Source organism: Peromyscus californicus, unplaced genomic scaffold, assembly GCF_007827085.1.
Source record: "Peromyscus californicus insignis strain IS unplaced genomic scaffold, ASM782708v3 Scaffold_12__1_contigs__length_115047231, whole genome shotgun sequence".
Lineage (NCBI taxonomy): Eukaryota > Metazoa > Chordata > Mammalia > Rodentia > Cricetidae > Peromyscus > Peromyscus californicus.
In genome coordinates, this window is record NW_026294413.1 from 67,447,468 (window position 1) to 67,469,863 (window position 22,396).

The 22,396-nt window shown below is 38.8% G+C and overlaps 1 protein-coding gene across 1 annotated transcript in view; it reads right to left on the minus strand.

Moving 5' to 3' along the window:
- The window catches only part of Rnf17 (ring finger protein 17), a 123,806-nt gene that overhangs the window by 66,018 nt on the left and 35,392 nt on the right, over positions 1-22,396 (minus strand). Inside the window, 3 exon segments of the mRNA XM_052733126.1 lie at positions 8,540-8,841; positions 13,546-13,620; positions 13,807-13,883. Coding sequence (XP_052589086.1) covers positions 8,540-8,841; positions 13,546-13,620; positions 13,807-13,883 — 454 coding nt within the window.

Sequence of the window (22,396 nt, forward strand, 5' to 3'; positions counted from 1 at the left end):
TTCTACTGCTAGAAAAGGATCTCCAAATTATGCTAAGGGGAAATGCCACAAACAGTGTATATGGTATGTTGCATTCTATATTAAAAAAGATAATGTATGTGTATTTATTTGCATATACATTAAAAAACTATACAAGGAGGTACAGAATAGAATAAGCATAAGTGGCAAGACAACTGAGAATATTTTAATACAAATTTAAGAATATTTTCATATATATTTAGTACTTTTTGATTAGTTAATATATACTTATGTACTGAGCAAAGGCTTTAAGTCCTGGAACTGAATATAGCCAAGTATAGCTATATGGCAGAAACTGAACAACAGACTATTTAAACTACCTAATATAAACTACAAAGACTATCTATAATAAGATAAAGAAATCTTTAGAATAGGGTAAAGAAATCTAAGGTCTTGGTGAGGAAGCTGGCCTACCTCCACAGAGAAGATTTAAAACAAAGTGGTAGTCTGTGATCTTAGACTTACATAATCGTCTAAAGTAATTCCTCAAATGGATAACAACAGTAGAATTAACAGCATAATTGAAAGTAATAAGCACTGAAAATTTTAAAATAGAATTGATTAAAAATATAATGATCAGAAAGGGCTGGAGAGATGGCTCAGATAACTGGATATTCTTCCAGAAGACCAGGGTTCAAATCTCTGCACCTACAAGGCAGTTCACAACTGCAAGGATTATATACACTAGTGACTAACTCTGAGTATCAGTAATGTACCAGTGTCACATTGAAGAAAGAAATCAAAGCACTTCCCCTTGGAGCCATTTAACCAAGAGCGAGTCCAGATTTGAATTCTCTACTTCCTGCTCCCTGTGTTTTCTGCTGCATGAACCTGAATCTGTGCCTGCATCTGTATCTGTGTCCATCCCTCACAAAGGGTTCACTCTGTATGTACTGGACAGCATAGAAAGCATCACATGGGGAAGCATTGGGACTCTTTACAGAAATCTCTAACAGTCTTACAAGGGCCAAGTCACGGGCTCTCACTGATCCTAACTTTCCCAAATAACAAACATCATTGTTTATTAACCAATATTCATAAATGTTGTTTGAGGTGATACAAGTACTGGGATTAAAGAAGCTGTGTGCCACCACTGCCTGGCATCTATGTTTAATCTAGTGGCTTGTTCTGTTCTCTGATCTTCAGGCAAATTTTATTAGGGTACATAATATATCACCACAGTTGTCAATTTTTTTTTTCCGAGACAGGGTTTCTCTGTGTAACAGCCCTGGCTGTTTCTGGAATTTGCTTTGTAGATCACGCTGGCTTTGAACTCCCAGAGAGAGCCTGCCTCTGCCTCCCAAGTACTGAGGTTAAAGGCATGAGTCACCGGCGCCTGGCTGTTTTCAACTTTTATGGTAGATTTTGGAAGGCTGCTTTTAACTTCTGTGTTTGCTGCTTTCAGCAAATGATACACATGCATTGTCTGGGTCAGGGGAATGGAAGGGAACATAACAAGATTATAGCTATGTGTATGTATATATATAATCTATCTATCTGTGTGAAGGTGTTGGATCCCCTGGAACTGGAGTTAGAGACAGTTGTGAGCTGCCATGTGGGTGCTAGGAATTGAACCTGGATCCTCTGGAAGGGAAGCCAGTGCTCTTAACCGCTGAACCAGTTCTCCAGCCCCTACATTGTTCTCTTAAAGGCAGGTTAAGCAAACAGTTTGAATACACAATAGGCTAGCAGTCTTAAGTCTTAAGGGACCTCAAGATGTATTATTAACTTCAGCTCTGAGGTCTAGCAAAAGTTCCATCTCTTAGAATGTTACAGATATTTTCATAATACTGCATTTCCACACACAACCATTTGTAACTCCAGTTCTAGGGGATCAGATTGGCCTCCTTGGGTACCAGGCATGCATGTGATGCACAGACATACATGTAGGCAGAATATCCACACACATAAAAAAATTCTTTCTTAGGAAAAAAAGTGATCAGAGTTCAAAGTGGCAATCAAATGGCAAGTGCAAGTATTTATTATGTGCCAACACTAGGTCTGAGCTGCCAGGAGGTGTTTTCTCTTCCTGGATGCAGGTGCTGTGGGAACAGGGAGGGTCAAAAAAAAATACTAAGTGGGTTAGGAAGATGTGATCAGGAGCTGGTACAATGTGGGAGGAGCAGGGAGAAAGCAAGGGCAGTACCAGCCACACAGGCTGTGGCACAAGTACAGGAAGGAACCTGAAATTAAGATTCTCCATAAGCAAGCACTCTGGATTGATTAGCCTGAAGAATATTTTGAAGATATCACCCCCATCACTGCATAGGTAAGAGGAGACAATACAGGAGGATGGACATGACTATTTCCGGACAAAAATTGTGGTGCACTGGCAAAAAACAACAAAGATCCTGACAGGAGTGAGTATCCAGTGGCAAAGCATCCAACTATTGCCTGTCTCTTTGAACCTTATCAATGATATTAAATGAAATACACAAGTGTCTTTTATTGATGTCTAATCATATTTCTGTTATTTCAGTCAGATTCCCCCGGGCGGCAGTGGCGCACGCCTTTAATCCCAGCACTCAGGAGGCAGAGTCAGGCAGATCTCTGTGAGTTCGAGGCCAGCCTGGTCTACAGAGTGAGATCCAGGACAGGCACAAAGCTACACAGAGAAACCCTGTCTCAGAAAAAACAAAACAAAAAAAGAAAAAGAAACTGCACACTTTCTTCTAGGACAACAGAAAGGCACCTTGAGTGCAAACCACCACTCACTGAAGGCTCCAGCTTTTTTTTTTTTTTTTTTTTTTTTGTTTTTTCAAGACAGGGTTTCTCTGTGTAGCTTTGCGCCTTTCCTGGATCTCGCTCTGTAGACCAGGCTGGCCTCGAACTCACAAAGATCCGCCTGCCTCTGCCTCCCGAGTGCTGGGATTAAAGGCGTGCGCCACCACCGCCCAGCGGCTCCAGCTTTTAAAGAATGGGAAAAGAGCCAGGGAATAGGGTAGGTGGACTGCAGATCTTCCCCTCTCCCTGTGTTCCTCCAGACCCAATCCCTCAGTCTCACCCCCAGCTCTGCAGCACAACACCTGCAGGGGCTTTCTCTGCACCCCATGCTCCCATCTGCTGAGAATCCACAGGCCTTCCCCTCCTAAGCTCCCTCTCCTGAATTGTGCTTTGTCCCAGCTCCCAACTCCAGCAGGCACTCCCTCCTAACCTCCCAACTCCTGCCAGGGAAGCAGGCAGGCTGACTGTAGATCTCCCCTTCTCCTTTTGTCCCTCCAGATCCAATTCCCCAGTCTCATCCCCAGCTCTATAGCAGACCTTCTGGGGTGACCTCTCTTCACTCTCTACCCCCATTACAAAGAGACTAAGTAAGCAGGTCCTGATGGAACACTCTGCTCTACTCCCTCCTGTGAACCCCTAAAGAACCCTAGACTATCCCCATTCCTAAGTGTCAGTGCCCAATACCCAGAAACACATTTTATCTGGAACCTCCAGTGGCCATACCCATCAGGTCCACAGAAAATTTCCTACCAGGCAACACACAGACATCACACTCTCTGAAAATCTAGAAAGGAATCAAAACCCAAGGAAGAAAACACCTACCCAGCAAAGACAAAACCAAACATTGGCACCTAGACCTATAATCTTCACAATCCCAGATGTCTAGATTGTAATGCCAAGTGTAAAAACACAATCAATAACAGCCAGGACAAAATGTCTCCACTGGAGCCCAGCACTGCTACCACAGCAGGCCCTGAGTATTCCAACACAGCTGAAGCACAAGAAAAAGACCTTAAAACTGCCTGTGTAAAGATGATAGAGGGCCTTAAAGAGGAAATGAATACATTCCTTAAAGAAATCCAGGAAAACACAAACAGTGGAAGAAAATGAATAAAACTGTTCAAGACCTGAAAATAGAAACAGAATCAATAAAGAAAATCCAAACTGAAGGAATTCTGGAAATGAAAAACTCAGAAATTTGAACAGGAACCACAGAGTCAAGCTTCATCAACAGAATAAAAGAGATAGAAGAGAGACTCTAAGGCATTAAAGACACGATAAAAAAATGGATACACTGGTCAAAGAAAACGTTAAATCTAAAAATCTCCCGATATAAGACATTCAGGAAATCTGGAACACTATGAAAAGACCAAACATAAGAATAATAGAAATAGTGGAAGAAGAAACAGAGCTCAAAGGCCTAGAAAATATTTTCAACAAAATCACAGAAGAAAAATTTCCTAACCTAAAGGAGATGCCTATAAAGGTACAAGAACCATAGAGAACACCAAATAGACTAGACCAAAAAAATAAGTCCCCTCACCACACCATAATCAAAACACTAAATGTACAGAACACAAAATGAGCATTAAAAGCTGCAAAGGGAAAAGACCAAGTAGTTTATAAGGGCAGACCTATTAGAATTACACCTGACTTCTCAATGGAGACTCTAAAAGACAAGTTTTGCTGGGCTGGCATCTGTGCTGTGGTCTCTTAAGAGTCTGAGGTACATCTGTTCAGGGCCTTCTGTCTTTTAAACACCACAGGTGGAAAAAAAAGACATCTATGATAAAGCCAAATTCAATCAATATTTATCTACAAACCCAGCCCTATAGAAGGTACCAGAAGGAAAACCCCAAAATAAGGAGGTTAACTAGTAACTGTAGAAACACAGGGAATAAATAATCTCAGATCAGCAAAATCAAAAGAAGGGACACACACACACACACACACACACACACACACACACACACACACACACACACCCTGCACCACCACCACCATTGCTAACAACAACAAATTACAGGAATCAACAATCACTGATGTCATTGATCTCTGTCAATATCAATGGTCTCAATTTCCCAATAAAAAGACACAGACAAATGGATGTGAAATCAGGATCCATTCTGCTGCTACATCCAATTTATTATAAGCCCCAGGTTCTGGGCATGGTGCTACATACGTTTGCCCTACATAGTTTTAGTTTTGCATCAGTTCAATCTTTCCTTGCTATATGCCTTAGTCTGATTTCCAGCTCTGTGATAAACATCACAGAAGAAAGAGTTTATTTCATTTTACAGCTTACAATCCATCATGAAGGGCAGTCAGAACAGGAACTCTAGGCTAGAACCTGGAAGCAGCAACCAAAACAAAGTCCATGGAGGAACACAGCTTACTGGCTTGTTTTCCATGGCTCTCTCAGTTTGCTTTTCCTAGAACCTAGAACCACCTGTTCAAGGATAGTGGCAACCACACTAGGCTGAGCTCTCCACATCAATCATTCATCAAGAAAATGCCCCACAGACTTGCCAATAGGCCAATCTGATAGAGGTATTTTCTCAATTTAGTCTCCCTCTCCCAGATGAGCCTTGCTCAACCCAAGCTGACAAACAAAAACAAAACAAGTAACTAACCGCACTATGTTCATTTCCTTACTTTTAGAATAGGAATGCTTACACTGTGACAATGGATACTGAAAGTATTTACATTTTAAAAATTTTTACAGTCTCACAGTATTAATATACCCCCTTGAGTTCCAGAAGAAAATGAATGTTTGAACAGTGTTGGGGATGTTAAATACTAAAGGGGACTTTTATAGATGGACTAATTGCACTGTGAGATGAGTATAATATTTTAGAGGCCAAGGGTGGTATTTTGTGGTCAAATACCAGACAGAGGGTGGTTAATCGTGATAATCACTGTGACAGGATTTAGAACCACTTAGAAGATAAACCTCTGGGTATGATTTCAATGGAGTTCCAGACTGAGGAGGGAAAACCAACCTTAAATACGGGCAGGGCTGGACTGAAATAAAAGGAGGTGAGCAGAGCAACGGTATTCACCTTCCCTTCTTGATTGCAGATAGAATGCAACCAGCCACCTCAGATTCCTGCTCTCATACCTTCTCCATCATCACAGACTCTATCTTTTTTTCCCCCCCCCTTTTTTTTTTTTGCGACAGGATAGTTTTGCTTTCTGTCCTGGAACTCATTCTGTAGACCAGGCTGGCCTTGAACTCACAGAGATCCACCTGGCTCTGCCTCCCCAAGTGCTGGGATTAAAGGCGTGCGCCGCCGCCTGGCTTTACAGACTCTATCTTAACTGTAAGCCTAAATAAATCTTTAAGTTGCTTTGGTCAGGTATTTTGTCTTATTATTGAGAAAAGTAACTAACAGAAGATTCAATGCAATATATACACAATGGGATTTTAGTCAGCTGTTCTAAAAAATGAAATCATGGCATTTGTAGGAAAATGGATGGAACTGGAAATTATGTCAAGTGAAACAGGCAGATTCAGAAAGACAAACACTGTATATTTCCTCTTATATGCAGAATCTGTGTGTCTCTATGTGTGTACAGGTCAAGAATCTAGAGGGAATTAAAGATTTAAGAGATTTAAAAGAAGAAACAGGAGGAAAAGAGAATGTAACGGAACACACGTGACATGAAAGCAGAAGAGGGACAACTGAGAAGGAGGAGGAGACAAGCAAGAGGCAGGAGGGGAACACATGAGAACAAAGTCTAATGACACATATGTATGAGAATGCCATAAGGAAACCTATTACTTTGCCTCATAAACTTAAAAACAGACATAAAAATTTGAAGAACCAAAGTAACTATGTAACTATTTTTTCAGATAGTAAAAACTTTTAACATTAAAAGGAAAATAGATTTAGTTAGTAAAATGCTCTTTGGAGCATATTAGGAAAGAGTTATTATACATCAAGCAAATGCCACTCCATTAAGCATGGACAGTTGTTAGCATACCTGCTTTTGATCCAACAGGAGCAGACAGCTCTTTCTGAGGAGGCATTTTTTGGTATCCAGGAGTCTCCACAGGATCATCTGTGATGCATGCTTTATCAAAATAAAAAAGAAAAATTTAAGAATTTTCTTAATGTGACCAGACACTAGTGTCTAAAAAGCTGTGATTAAATTGGTAAAATACTAGAATGGTAAGATTTCTTATAAGTAAAGTCATGATAGGTAATCACAAGTTATTCGAACATCGATGACAAGGAAGATAGAGGAAGCTATGTCCACTTCTTTGTATTTAAAATTTCATTCTGTGTCTCTGTTGAGAAGCCTACACTTTCTCCAGTGAGCACTATTGTCCCCTTTAAAAACGTCTCTTTTACTCTCCACCTCTGTTTCTCTCCTATGTGTTTAAAATTCTATTAAAATATTTCAAATAAATTCCAATTAAAAGACTTCTGCAAAGTTAACCAATAAAACAGACAATAGTGTTAAAAACTGTCAAAAGATAGTTAATGTAAAAGCACATATAGTAGCATTCTACTACTATAAGAATGGACAGAATACTAACACTGTAAGTCTAATCAAACAACTTATTTAATTTAAAAATTCTTTAAATATTTTTATATTTAATATTTAGTTGTTATAAAATGATATTTATAACAGTTTAGCTCCTAACAGATTAAATCTCAGAACAAAGATTTAAAAAGTGTTCTTAATTTAAGAATAGAATAATAGGCCGGGTGGCGGTGGCACACGCCTTTAATCTCAGCACTTGGGAGGCAGAGTCAGGCAGATCTCTGTGAGTTTGGGGCCAGCCTGGTCTACTGAGCAAGATCCAGAGCAGGCACCAAAACAACACAGAGAAACCCTGTCTCGAAAAACAAAACAAAACAAAACAAAACAAAAAGAAGAAGAGAATAATAAAACTGCATCTACAAATTTCATCTACCATTTATTTGCATCATATGTACCAGGCTTAAATATATAACATAAAAATGTTAAAAACCCTAAGTAAATCAAATATTAAAGTTACACCTCAGAAGTTTTTTTTCCTTAGATTTAAAATTTTTTACTTTATTTTTATGTGTACTGGTATTTTGCCTGTGTGTATTTATGTGTACCACATGGTAGGTGCCCAGTGCCAACTGAGGTCAGAAAAAGGTTTTGGATCCTCTGGAACTGGAGTTACAGATGTTTGTAAGCCACCATGTATGTGCTAGGAACCAAATCTAGGTCCTCTTGTCCTCTGCAAGAGTAATAAGGCTTTTAATTCCTGAGCCAACTCTTCAGGCCCCAAATCTGTTTGTTTTTGGTTTGTTTGAGACAGCATCTCACTGTGTAACCCTGCCTGGCCTGGGCTCACTATGTATACCAGGCTAGCCCAAAATTTACAGAGCTCTGCCTACCTCTACCTTCCGACTGCTGGAATTAAAGGTCTTTGCCAACACAGGCCTTTAAAAAACAAACCAGGCAAGGTAGCTTATATCAGGAATCCCAGCACTCAAGTCACTGAGGCAGGGGGATTGCTTTAAATAGGAGCCTAGCCTGGGCTACATAGTGAATTCTAGGCCAGACTACATTAGTTGTGAGACCCCTCCAGCACCTCCAAACCCAATATAAATAAATAAAAGCTAAAAACAAAATTTTCCAAATTTGGAATATGTGAAGGCAGGTGCATGGAATCAATAGATTCTCACTCATGATGGGATATGAGATATACAATTAGAGCAGTATGTTTCTATTAAGCACATGAACAAAAGACAACAACAATTCTTTTTAACTACAGATAACAGATCCTCCCATTTCTATTTTTACTCACATTCTAGGTTTTCCTCAATAATTTCTTCAATTATCACATCAGGACTAGATCCCAGTTGAGGCAGCACAGCAATAGTCTTGGGAGACGTTACTACAGCCACCTCTTTCTGCGGCTGCTTGCTTTTCCCTTCTAAATGCTTGACAGGGGTCTCTGGTTGCAAAGGGAGTACAGGTGCTTCACCAGCCAGGACAGCTGTGTCTACCCTTTTCTTTTCTAGTGATGAGTATGCATCACAACAAAGTTCCTTTTTATTATTAAATTTTTGAACATTCTGTCCAATTTCATTTTCTTGAGGGTAACATCTGTTTAAAAATACACAGCAGGACTACTTTAATACTGACCTTCAAGCTATTTCTTTCCCATATGATAGCTGATGTGTGATACATACCAAAAGATCAATTCATAAACAGCTTCACTGATGCAGAAACATACCATACAATCTAATGATTTTTGGTAACCTTAAAGAGTTGCATAACCTTGCCACAATCTAACTTTTTTAGAACATAGTAATTGGCCCTAAAGAAATCCTCCTGCCCATTTCAAACTCCCAAAGAATCTGCCTAGTCAAAGCCCCAAACAACCTTTGGGATTGATCATTCTGTTTTGTTGTTTTGTTTGAGGCAGGGTCTCTCTAAGTAGTTCAGTATGGCTTGGGATTTGCCTGGTCTCTAACTCAACGGTCCTTCTGCCTCAGCCTACCAAATGCTGAGATTACAGGTGTGTGCCAGCACACTTGGCTATCTTTAGGGTTTTAAAAAGTCAAGAAGATGTATGTATGATGAGGGAAACTTCAAACAGTCATATCATAATAATCTGACCCTAAAATATTATAGGTTTTCCAAAGAAGTCATTTTGATTTGGCTTAAGGGTTTCACTTAAATTATATTAAGATTATTTCTGACTTTGTCATCTTAAAAATAAGTATAGGAAATAATGTGAGTACAAATCTTAAGACACTTCCACCAGGCTCATAGTTACATTACCTGAATCCTCTGGGTGTGGTATGTTTATTTAGTTTGTGTGTGTGCTGACTCATTCATGTGTGTACCACAGACATGTGTGTGGAAGCTAGAGATTTATGTCTGGTATCTTCCTCAACTGCTCTCCACCTTATTTATTTGCTGAGATAAGATCTGTCACAGAACCTGGATTCAGCAGTTCTAGGGATCGTCCACAGTGTCCAGCTCTTTCCATGGGTGCTAAGATCGAACTCAGGTTTGCATGGGGAGTCTGCAGAGCAGCCCTTCACTAACTAAGCCATCTCCTCAAGCCCTACCATTCTTCTGCCTTCTCCTCAGAGCCAGACACTTTTAGGCTATCAAATTTATAATTAGAAATTTTAAAATGGAAGAGAACGAGTCCATAAAAATTACATTTTAGTTAGCTCATGACAGACTTTATTTCTTCACAAAATACTAGCGAGTCAATTTACAAATTACAGAAAGGCAACTGAATTAACAACACATGTTTATCTGCCCCTTCCAACAAAAGGAACGCATTTGATACTAGGGGAAATTAATCTAAGTTGTACAGAGGGCCCTTCTGAAAGGCCTGTGTGTACTGTATTGTAAAGACCTTTCCATAGTTATTATCACCAGACCTTACTCAACTTTTAAGTTAACTAGCTCTAGTCTCATTAATCTTTCCTTATACAAAACCACATTTTTCTGTTTGCTTTCATCCTCTCTCTCCAGCACCATCTAAGCTTATTTATTTATTTTTCAGGTCACTTTTTCATTGTTTTAGATTTAAATATTTTCCAGAGCACTACCCTTGACTTTTTTTCAATTACCTGCTTCATTGAACTTGCCTTCAGAAAAATTTAAATTTAACTCAGAGTAGTCATTTAAAATCAACACAAGATTAGCAAAGACTTTTATAAAGAAGCAGAGTGGTTTTAACCTTAGAAATTTGATAGTAACCATATTGAAGTTCTAAAATTATCTAGAAGAATATACTGCCTGAAAAGGTTGCTGATTATCATTTTTTATCCTTTGGGAAACCCCCAAAGCTAAGCCAAGGCACAGCCTGTGGGAAGGCTGGTACCCAGTCTAGACCATAGCAAGGTCTTCCTATGACTAAGGGTGATAGGCTATTTCAGTCTGATGCCATTTGTGCTAGTTTCCTTTCTTGTTGATGTGATAAAATACTCTGACCAAAGGCAACATGAGGAGAAAAGGATTTGTTTGGCCTTTACTTCCAGGTCACAGTCTATTACTGAAGGAAGTCAGGGAAACCCAAGCAGAGCTTGAAGCAGAAATCTGCTTGCTAGCCTGCTTGTAGGCTAATTTTTAACTATCTTTTTCATAAAACTCAGGACCACAATGGAAATGGTGCCACCTAGTACGCTGGGCCCTTCTACATCCATTAATAAACAAGACAATCTCTCACAGACATGCCCTCAGATCAACCTGATGTAGGCAATAGAGGAGTCTCCTCTCAGATGACTCTAGATTGTGTCAAGCTGACATCACAATTAAGACTACCTGGGACACTGAATAATTATTATTCCAAATAAAGTTGCAAACAACCAAACTCCTCACCATTTGGTTCCTCACTTGTCTGGGTATTTGAAAAAAAGACCAACATAAATAACCTAAATCTGGAATCAAGTCCAAGATCTTGCCTTAAACTAGCACATTTACTCAAGATTCCCCTCTACCTTTCTCCTCAGATGGCCAATAAATAGGAGTGAACATATCCACTATCCCAATTTATTTTTGTTCCTGTGTTCCTGTGTGTGTGTGTGTGTGTGTGTGTGTGTGTGTGTGTGTGTGTGTGTGTGTAAAACAGTTTTTCTTTTCTTTATTTCCTTCTTTTGAAGCAGAGTATCTCACTATGTAGCTCTGGCTGGCCTGGAACTTGCTAGGTAGATCAAGTTGGCCTTAGACTCAGAGTGAACTTTCAAAAATGTAATCTAGGGGTCTGGAGAGATAGTTCTGCAGTTAAGAGCACCCATTACTCTTGCAGAGGACCTGAGTTCAGTTCCAAGCACCCACATTAGGTAGCTCACAGTCATCTGTAACTCTACTTCCAGAGGATTAGATGCTTTCTTCTGGCCTCCACAGGCACCTGCACTCATGCACACACACACAGAAGTACACATAAAAATAAAGATAATAATTAAAACATAAAAATGCAATCTAACTATTGTTTTCTTTTCTTCTTTTTCTTTATTAAGAAATATTTTACTCATTTTACATATCAACCACAGATCACCCTCTCATCCTTCCTCCTGCTCCCCCCCGCAGCTTTCTCCCCAACCCATCCCCCATTTCCTCCTCCAAAAAGGTGAGGCCTCCCTTGGAGAGTCAGCAAAGTATTGTTGTTTTCATGTTTAAAATCTTCTGAGTGGTTTTTATCATCCAATAGAACTATTAATAATAGCAGAAATGTACTGAACTAACAGTGCTATGATTTGAGAGTTGGCATGAAAACTCACATGTTAAAACAATCTTCATGCTGGTGGTACTGAGATGATGCTGAAACAATCTTCATGCTGGTAGTACAAAGACTCCACTCCATTGAATGGTACTATATGTTACAATATTTTTCACATTTGCTTATTTATTATCTGTATATGTATGTATGAGTGCATGTACTATGGCGTGTGTACAAGTGTGTAGGAATGCATGTGCCATAGTATGCGTGGAGGTCAGATAAAACTTGTAGGAATCGGTTATCTCCTACCATGTACATTCTGGGGAACTGAACTCAAGTCATCAGAGTTGGTAGAAGCATCTTTACTCTTTAAGTCATCTTGCTAGACTTTTGAGCTGGACCTTTTAAAATGGATGGAGATACCACATGTGATGACACACACTGAGGGAGGCTGAGGCAGAGGGTATCACTGAAAGCTCAAAGCTAGCTCAAAGCTAGCTCAAAGCAAGCCTGAGCTATACAAGTTTAAGGCCAGTTTGGGATACATACAGAAATCTGGCTCAAATAACAAAATAACAGAATGGAGAGAACTATCTTGAGCCTTTTATTGTTCTGTCAAATGATGCTACAACATTTGTCCCTATTTTGTCCATCCCTTTTTTCCTATCCTGTGAGGCCAACAATACTGAAGGCATCAACTCTATCCACCCCTCCTTGCACTAAGGTTTGAATCTAGGGCCTTATGCATGCTATTAAGTTGCCATCTTGGAAGCAGAGACCAGGATTCTCATCAGTCGGTGAACTTGTCAGTGCCCTGATTTTGAATTTTCCAGCCTCTAGACTGAGGAAACAAATTTCTATTTAGGCGCTTTGTTACAGCAGCATAACTATACTAAGACACGTGACATCTAAGCATTTGCAATCTGGCTTATAAAACCAAAGAAGTGAATTTGTCATTTTATTTAGTCTCAATTAACTTGTGCTTAATTTAAGCAACATTTGGTTGATAGCCATCATACTTAACAGCAAGTAAATAAAGTGTAAACACTGTCACACAGCAGCACAGTCTCTAGGTTGAGCTTCTCTATGCACACAGGGATACACAGAATGGAACTGTGGCAGGTTTTCTAATATGGATGCTATATAGTTTACTGCCTATATGCTGTTCTGACACCTACCTTCCATTTGTTCTCCTTTCCACTTAACACTTATTTCCCACAGGTAAGTGAAAATAAAATCCTTTTCTAAGTTCTCTATTGTCCTAAGAAGAAATGATCATTCCATTCCTTTGCAGCAGCTCTACTGTCTACATCTACTATCACAACCATAATGCATTTTATTTGTTTTTCATTTCTATTTTATGCATTGTAATTTCTCTGTTTATCTCATTATCTTCTAAAATGCTGGAGTCTAGCACTGGATGAATCCAAAGAGCCTCGATGCATAAATCACTAATACTAATCTCTTCCAGGTCTTTTAAAAAGCACTACAAACAGAAATTAACTACAGAAAGGCAGCTTTTTAGGTAATTTTTAGCTCTTGAATTAAATTAAACATTCATTTGTCTCTTAGACTTAGGTACTATCAGATACTAACAGCATTTTGCCATTCTTAAAAGTACTTACTTTGTTGAGTCCTCAAATTCAATCTTTCCCATACTGTTGAACATACAGATAATCTCGCCGTAATTTATATCCAACCTAAAAAATTTAGTACATAAATAAATGTTCTTATAAATTTATTACTTCTCTATACAACAGTTGCCAACATTGGCTAACTTAAAGAAAACACTTAAATAATTTACACAAATTAAAATTATTTTAATGTGGTTGTTACTTTAGGAAGCATGTAACTCTTTATTGTCTCCTAAATCATGACTTACTCACCTCGGGGGGTTCCTTGGAATTATGGAATTAACTTGCGACAATTCACTTTCAAATGTTAACTTCAAGGTCCGGATAATCTGGAATCAAGAGAGACATATCCTTCATGTGTGAATTTTCTCTCTATTTTTTTCCACATAGAAATGGTTTATTATGATGGAGAGATGAAGAGAAGATAAGAAAGAGGAAAAGAAGAGAGAGAGGGGTGCATACCTCATGGGAGGAAAAGCGGAAGAGAGAGGAAGGTGAGGGGCTTTTCCTTAAAATGAGGCTTTTACCTTGGGACATAGGGCAGCGCCAAAGGGCGGGATTTCAAGGGGCAGGTCAGAATACTAACACATGGTGCTGGAAAAGTAGCTGAGAGTTCTACATCTTTCAGGCAACAGGAAATGGTCTGTCTCATCGGGCCTGGCTTGAGCATACATGAGACCTCAAAGCCTGCCTCCATAGTGACACATATCCTCCAACAAGACCACACCTCCTAATAGTGTGGTCCCTTTGGGGACCACATTCTTTCAAACCACCACAATAGTATTTCAGTTAAAAATACTGTTTTCCATGAAAAGTGCCTTTTTTTAAGCATAAAAACAGGCTATAATTTAAAAGTCCAGGGTTCTTTTAAACAGTAAAATATTTTTTCTGTAGAAAATAGTATAAATGATAACATTTCCCAATAAACCCTTTTAAGCCAAATGATAGCTGAATTATACATACAAATATTGATTAGATTCTGGAATACAGAATAAACCTATCTTCATCTGTTCAGAGAGCTATGTTTTACTTAAGTTGTGTAAATGAGCTTCCTATTCATTTTCCCCATTCACTGTTCGATTTATGGCAGACATTTTTCTATAGGCTAATCCATATTCTAAAAAGATTTTAGCCTCCCCTCCTGAAAGTACAGCCAGCATTTTCTTTCATCAGCTTGATATAGTATAAAATCTTATCCTAATATGAAATGTTTCACTAAAGCTTGCCCAGTGATTGGGTAAAACCAAAACTTATTATATGCCAAAGTCATCCTAGGGTCTCCCCTGCTAGGTAGCCTCCCTTGATCTGTGGGTTGCAGTCTGATTGTCCTTTACTTTATACCAAGTATCCACTTATGAGTGAGTACATACCATGTTTGTCCTTCTGAGTCTGGTTTACCTCACTCAGGATGATATTTTCTAGTTCCATCCATTTGCCTGCAAATTTCATGCTGTCATTGTTTTTCTCTGCTGAGTAGTACTCCATTGTGTATATGTACTACATTTTCTTAATCCATTCTTCAGTTGACAGGCATCTAGGTTGTTTCCAGGTTCTGGCTATGACAAATAATGCTGCTATGAACATAGTTGAGCATGTATCTTTGTGGTATGATTGAGCATTCCTTGGGTAAATGCCCAAGAGTGGTATGGCTGGGTCTTGAGGTAGATCGATTCCCAATTTTCTGAGAAACCACCATACTGATTTCCACAGTGGTTGTACAAGTTTGTACTCTACCAACAGTGGAGGAGTGTTCACCTTGCTCCACATCCTCTCCAACATAGACTGTCATTAGTGTTTTTGATCATAGCCATTCTGACAGGTGTAAGATGGTATCTCAGAGTTGTTTTGATTTGCATTTCTCTGATGACTAGAGATGTTGAGAATTTCCTTAAATGTCTTTCAGCCATTTGAGATTCTTCTTTTGAGAATTCTGTTTAGTTCTATAGCCCATTTTTTAATTGGATTGTTCATTTTTTTTCTTTCTTTTTTTTTTTTTTTTTGGTTTTTCGAGACAGGGTTTCTCTGTGTAACTTTGTGCCTTTCCTGGAACTCACTCTGTAGCCCAGGCTGGCCTCGAACTCACAGAGATCTGCCTGGCTCTGCCTCCCGAGGGCTGGTATTAAAGGTGTGCGCCACCACCGCCCAGCTGGATTGTTCAGTATTTTGATGTCTAGTTTCTTGAGTTCTTTATATACTTTGGATATCAGTCCTCTGTCAGATATGGGGTTGGTGAAGATCTTTTCCCATTCTGTAGGCTGTCATTTGTTTTATTGACTGTGTCTTTTTTTTTTTTTTTTTGAGACAGTGTCTCACTGTACAGCTCTGGCTGGCCTGGAGCTGGATATGTGGAGCAGGAGAGCCTCAGTCTCAAAGAATATGTCTTGAGTGTTGGGATTAAAGTCATGCCTCTCCACTCTGATCACTTCCCTTTTGTTTTTTGTTTTTTTAAAAGATTTGTTTGTTTATTATGAATACAGTGCTCTGCCTGTATGTATCCCTGCAGGCCAGAAGAGGGCACCAGATCTCATTACAGATGATTGTGAGCCACCATGTGATTGCTGGGAATTGAACTCAGGACCTTTGGAAGAGCACCCAGTGCTCTTAACCTCTGAGCCATCTCTCCAGCCTGTGTCTTTTGTCCTACAAAAGCTTTTCAGTTTCAAGAGGTCCCATTTATTAATTGTTGCTCACAGTATGTGTGCTACTGGTATTATATTTAGGAAGTGATCTCCTGTGCCAATGCATTCAAGAGTACTTCCTACTTTCTCTTCTATCAAGTTCAGTGTAACTGGATTTATGTTGAGGCCTTTGATCCACTTGGACTTGAGTTTTGTGCATGGTGACAGATATGGATTTGCAATCTTTTACATGTTGACATCCAGTTATGCCAGCATCATTTGTTGAAGATACTTTCTTTTTTTCCATTGTATAGTTTTGGTTTCTTTGTCAAAAATCAGGTGTTCATATGTATGTTGATTAATGTCAGAGTCTTCAATTTGATTCCATTGGTCCATATGTCAGTTTTTATGGCAGTTATCAAGCTGTTTTTATTATTATAGCTCTATAGTAGAGCTTGAGGTCAGGGATCATGATGCCTCCAGAGGTTGCTTCATTGTACAGGATATTTTTAGCTATCCTGGGGTTTTTTGTTTTTCCATATGAAATTGAATATTGTTCTTTCCAAGTCTGTGAAGAATTGTGTTGGGATTTTGATGGGGATTGCATTGAATCTATAGATTGCTTTTGATAAGATTGCCATTTTTACTATGTTAATCCTACCTATCCATGAGCATGGGAGATCTTTCCATTTTCTGATATCTTCAATTTCTTTCTTTAGAGACTTAAAGTTCTTATCATATAGGCTATTCACTTGTTTAGTGTTACCCCAAGGTATTTTATATTATTTGTGGCTACTGTAAAAGGTGATGTTTCTCTGATTTCTTTTTCAGCCCTTTTATCATTTGTGTATAGGAGGGCTACTGACTTTTTTGAGTTGATCTTGTATCCTGCCACTTTACTGAAGCTGTAGGAGTTCCCTGGTCACTCATGTTTTTGGGGTCACTCATGTTTACTATCATGTCATCTGCAAATAGTGAAAGTTTGACTTCTTTTCCAATTTGTATCCCCTTGATCTCCTTTTGCTGTCTTATTGCTCTAGCTAAAACTTCAAGTACTATATTGAATAAATATGGGGAGAATGGATAGCCTTGTCTTCTTCCTGATTTTAATGGAATCTCTTTGAGTTTCTCTCCATTTACTTTGATGGTGGCTGCTGGCTTGCTGTAAATTGCCTTTATTATGTTTAGGAATGTTCCTTGTATTCCTGATCTCTCTAAGACCTTTATCATGAAGGGGTGTTGGATTTTGTCAAAGGCTTTTTCAGCATCTAATGAGATGATCATGTGTTTTTTTCTTTCAGTTTGTTTATATAGTGTATCACATTGACAGATTTTTGTATGTTGAACCATCCTTGCATCCCTGGGATTTTTAGGTTTACTTGGTCATGGTGGATATTTTTTTGTTGTTTTTGTTTGTTTGTTTTTTTTCGAGACAGGGTTTCTCTGTGTAGCTTTGTGCCTTTCCTGGATCTCACTCTGTAGACCAGGCTGGCCTCAAACTCACAAAGATCTGCCTGGCTCTGCCTCCCAAGTGCTGGGATTAAAGGCGTGCGCCACCACCACCTGGCGGTGGGTACTTTTTTTGATGTGTTCTTTGATTCGGTTTGCCAATATTTTGTTGAGTATTTTTGCATCAATGTTCATGAGGGACAATGGTCTGTAATTCTCTTTGTTGCATCTTTGTGTGGTTTGGGTATCAGGGTAACTGTAGCCTCATAAAAAGAGTTTGGTAATGTTCCTTCTGTTTCTATTGTGTGAAACAATTTGAAGAGTATTGGAATTAGCTCTTCTTTGAAAATTTGGTAGAATTCTGTACTAAAACCATCTGGTCCTGGGATTTTTTTTGTTGGGAGACTATTAATAACTGTTTCTATTTCCTGAAGGGTTATTGGTCTATTTAAATAGTTTATCTGGTCTTGATTTAATTTTGGTATGTGGTATCTATCCAGAAAATTGTCCATTTCTTTCAGATTTTCCAATTTGTGGAGTACAGGTTTTTGAAGTATGACCTGATGATTCTCTGGATTTCCTCACTGTTGTTATGTCTCTTTTCATTTCTGATTTTGTTAATTTGGATGCTCTCTCTTTGCCTTTTGATTAATTTGGATAGGGGTTTGTCTATCTTGTTGATTTTTTCAAAGAACCAACTCTTTGTTTCATTGATTCTTTGTATTGTTCTCTTTGCTTCTATTTCATTGATTTCAGTACTTAATTTGATTATTTCCTGGCATTTATTCCTCCTGGGTGAGTTTGTTTCTTTTTGTTCTAGAGATTTCAGGTGTGCTGTTAAGTCATTGGTATGAGATTTCTCCATCTTCTTTATGTGTGCATTTAGTGCTATGAATTTTCCTTTTAGCACTGCTTTCATAGTGTCCCATAAGTTTGGGTATGTTGTACATTCGTTTTCATTGAATTCTAGGAAATCTTTAATTTCTGTATTTTTTCCTTGACCCGTTGGTGCTTCAAGTAGGTATTATTCAGTTTCCCTGAGATTGTAGGCTTTCTATATTTTTTTGTTGTTGTTGAAATCTAACTTTAAGGCATGGTGGTCTGATAAGATACATGAGGTTATTCCAATGTTTTTGTTATCTGTTGAGATTTGCTTTGTGACCAAGCATGTGGTCAATTTTTCAGAAGGTTCCATGGGGTGCTGAGAAGAAGGTATATTCTTTTGTGTTAGGGTGGAATGTTCTGTAGATATCTATTAAGTCCATAACATCTGTTAGGTCCTTTTTCTCTGTTAAGTTTCAGTCTGGTAGATCTGTCCTTTGGTGAGAGTGGTGTGTTGAAATCTCCCACTACTAGTGTGTGGGGTTAAATGTGTGATTTAAGCTTTAGTAATGTTTCTTTTACAAATGTGAGTGCCTTTGTATTTGGGGCATATATGTTCAGAATTGAGACTTCATCTTGGTGGATTTTCCCTGTGATAAATATGTAATGTCCTTCTTGATCTCTTTCAATTGATTTTAGTTTGAAGTCTATTTTATTAGATATTAGGATAGCTACACCAGCTTGCTTCTTAAATCCATTTGATTGGAAAGCCTTTTCCAAGCCTTTTACTCTGAGGGAGTATCTGTCTTTGAAGTTGAGGTGTGTTTCTTGTATGTAGCAGAAGGATGGATCCTGTTTTCACATCTATTCTGTTAGCTTGTGTCTTTTTATAGGTGTGTTAACATTGGTATTGATGGATACTAATGACCAGGGATTGTTAATTCCTGTTATTTTTTGATGGTAGTGTTGTGTTTCCCTTCTTTGGTATTTGTTGGTGTGGGATTATCTATTGCCTGAGTTTTCATGGGTGTGTTTAATTTCCTTAGGTTGGATTTTTCCTTCTAGTGCTTTCTATAGGGCTGGATTTGTGGATAGGTATTGTTTAAATCTGTTTTTATCATGGAATATTTTATTTACTCTGTCTATGGTGATTGAGAGTTTTGCTGAGTATAATAGTCTGGGTTGGCATCGGTGGTCTCTTAGTGTCTGCATAATGTTTGTCCAGGACCTTCTAGCTTTCATAGTCTTTATTGAGAAGTCTGGTGTTATTCTGATGGGTCTGCCTTTAAATGTTACTTGGCCTTTTTCCTTTGCGGCTCTTAATATTTTTTCTTTGTTCTGTATGTTTACTGTTTTGATTATTATGTGGTGAGGGGACTTTTTTTTGGATCCAGCCTATTTGGTGTTCTATAAGCTTCTTGCATCTTCATAGGTATTTCTTTATGTTAGGAAAGTTTTCTTCTATGATTTTGTTGAATATATTTTCTGTGCCTTTGAGTTGGTATTCTTCTCCTTCTTCTATCCCTATTATTCTTAGATTTGGTCTTTTCATGGTGTCCCAAATTTCTTGGATGTTTTGTGTCACGACTTTTTTGGCTTTAGTGTTTTCTTTGACTGATTAATCTATTTTCTCTATTGTGTCTTTGACATCAGCGATTCTCTGTTCCATCTCCTGCATTCGGTTGGTTATGCTTCCATCTGTAGTTCCTGTTTGTTTAGTCAGATTTTCTATTTCCAGCATTCCCTCAGTTTGTGTCTTTATTGTCTCAATTTCAATTTTCAAATATTGAACTGTTTCCTTCATTTGTTTAATTACTTTTTCTTGGCTTTCTTTGATTTCTTCCAATTTTTTTTCTTCGATTTCTTTAAGAGAATTTTTTATTTCCTCTTTAAGGGAGTTTTTTATTTCCTCTTTAAGGACCTCTATCATCTTCTTAAAGTCATTTTTAGGATTGATTTCTTCTGCTTTTCTGTGTTGGTATGTTCAGGTCTTGTAGGTGTAGAATCACTAGGTTCTGATGTTGTCATATAGGTCTTTATGTTGTTGCCTGTATTTTTGCAGTGGCGTCTACTCATCTCTTCCTCCGCTTGGTGCAGGCAGTGTCTGTGTCTGAAGGTGCCTCTCTTGTTCTAACTGATAGTCTTGGTTCACTAGGAGTTCTTGGTCAAATCGGTGCTGTTGGGCTGTTTCTCTGGGAGCAGCTTAGTCCAATCAGTGTTAGTGGGTTCTGTCTCAGGGAGCAGTTGTTCCTAATTGGTGCAGGGTGGGCTTATGGCTCCAGTGGTTGTTGGTGTCACATGAGTTTTTTTTTTTTTTTTTGGTGACGGGGCAGAGAAAGAGGCTGCTGTCGAGACCCTGGGGCTCCAATGGCTGTTCTCAGTTGGTGTAGGGTAGGCTTATGACTCCAGTGGTTGTTGGGTTTGCAGGGGCTGGTTATTTATTTTTTTTTTTTGTGAGGGAGCAGGGAAAGGTAGCTGCCTGGTCTCTGGGGCTCCAATGGCTGGGGCCTAGTGGGTAGAGACCTGGTCTGCTGGTCCAGAGATGGGGCCTTACCTGTTCCCAGTTGGTGTAGGATGGGCTTATGACTCTGGTGATCTGGTTCAGTGGTTGGATGGCTCCTTCTCTTGCATTCTTGGGTCATGTTCTACTCACTTGCCAACTCCTCAGCTGATCTTGTTTCCTCAGACTGCTTCTGAAACCTCTCCTGAATGGATCTAAGCTGAACAGGTTGATCAGTAGGGCAATCTCACCAACACTTACAAGTTGTTGGGCTTCACAGGATTGACAGCTGGGCCCCGGGTTGGCCTTATGGCTCCTTCCCTGAGTGCTGGGATTAAAGGTGTGCAATCAGTCTGAGCTGCTCCTCACCTACAGTCTCGCAGTACAAGCTCTTGTTATTGTAAATAAATCTTGTCCATTCCAGTCCAACAGCTCATCAAGTATGTTTCTTTCCCAACTTTTACATTACGACATCACACATGCAGTGGGCTGGGGGTGTGTGTGTCACGTCGCCTCCTTCCGTCCTTAGGACAAGCCTCGAAAAGTGCATTTGCTAATGTGCCATTTTTATGTGTTATTTTTAATTGGCTCTTTTTTTTTTTTTTTTTTGGTTTTTCAAGACAGGGTTTCTCTGTGTAGTTTTGGTGCCTGTCCTGGATCACACTCTGTAGACCAGGCTGGCCTCTGTGAATTTTCTTTTATTAAAATACTACTAAAAGAGCATTTTAGAAGTAAAATGATCTTTTAGGTATTCAATTGACACATTCAAGGCTCTCAAAGTAAAGGGCAGAAATCAGTATTTACAACATTCTCTGAAGGAGTTTAAAGTTGTTTGAGACATACATCAATAATCACCACCACCAAGTAATTAGAATGTAACTATCCGATACAGAGAGTTCTGCTCAGATTCATCATGCACCAGTGCTATCGTCAAATGCATCTCACCTTATCTTCCTAACTAAATTTAACAGAGTAAAGATCATGCTTTATTACTTTTTTTTCCCCCAAAACCTTGCATGTAAACATACTGTTTTTAGAATGACAGGTAGGGGAGAATCAGGAACAAGATACTGGCAAATTCTCCACTTTTCATCTAAAGTTAGAGATTCTGGAGGCAATAAATCAATAGCTTCTAATTCTGTACCTCGGTATATCATTTGTATTTGTTCGTTTATAGGAAATAAGACTCTGAGGACACAAAGGTTAATAGAGTAGGTTCCCACACTTAGAGAATGAAGCAGAGTTAGCAAAGAGGATATTGTTAATCTTGTCCTGCTAATCTGTACTATAAGAAAGACATTTCTATTTTGTACAACTCTTCTCTCTAGGCACAAGATTATAAGACAGGAGATGAAGGAAGCAACTGTTTCCTGATTTGTACATTCTGAAGGCATAAGGAGACAGGAGGAATGGGGTCTTGAATTAAAAATTTAAGTCACGCCGGGCGGTGGTA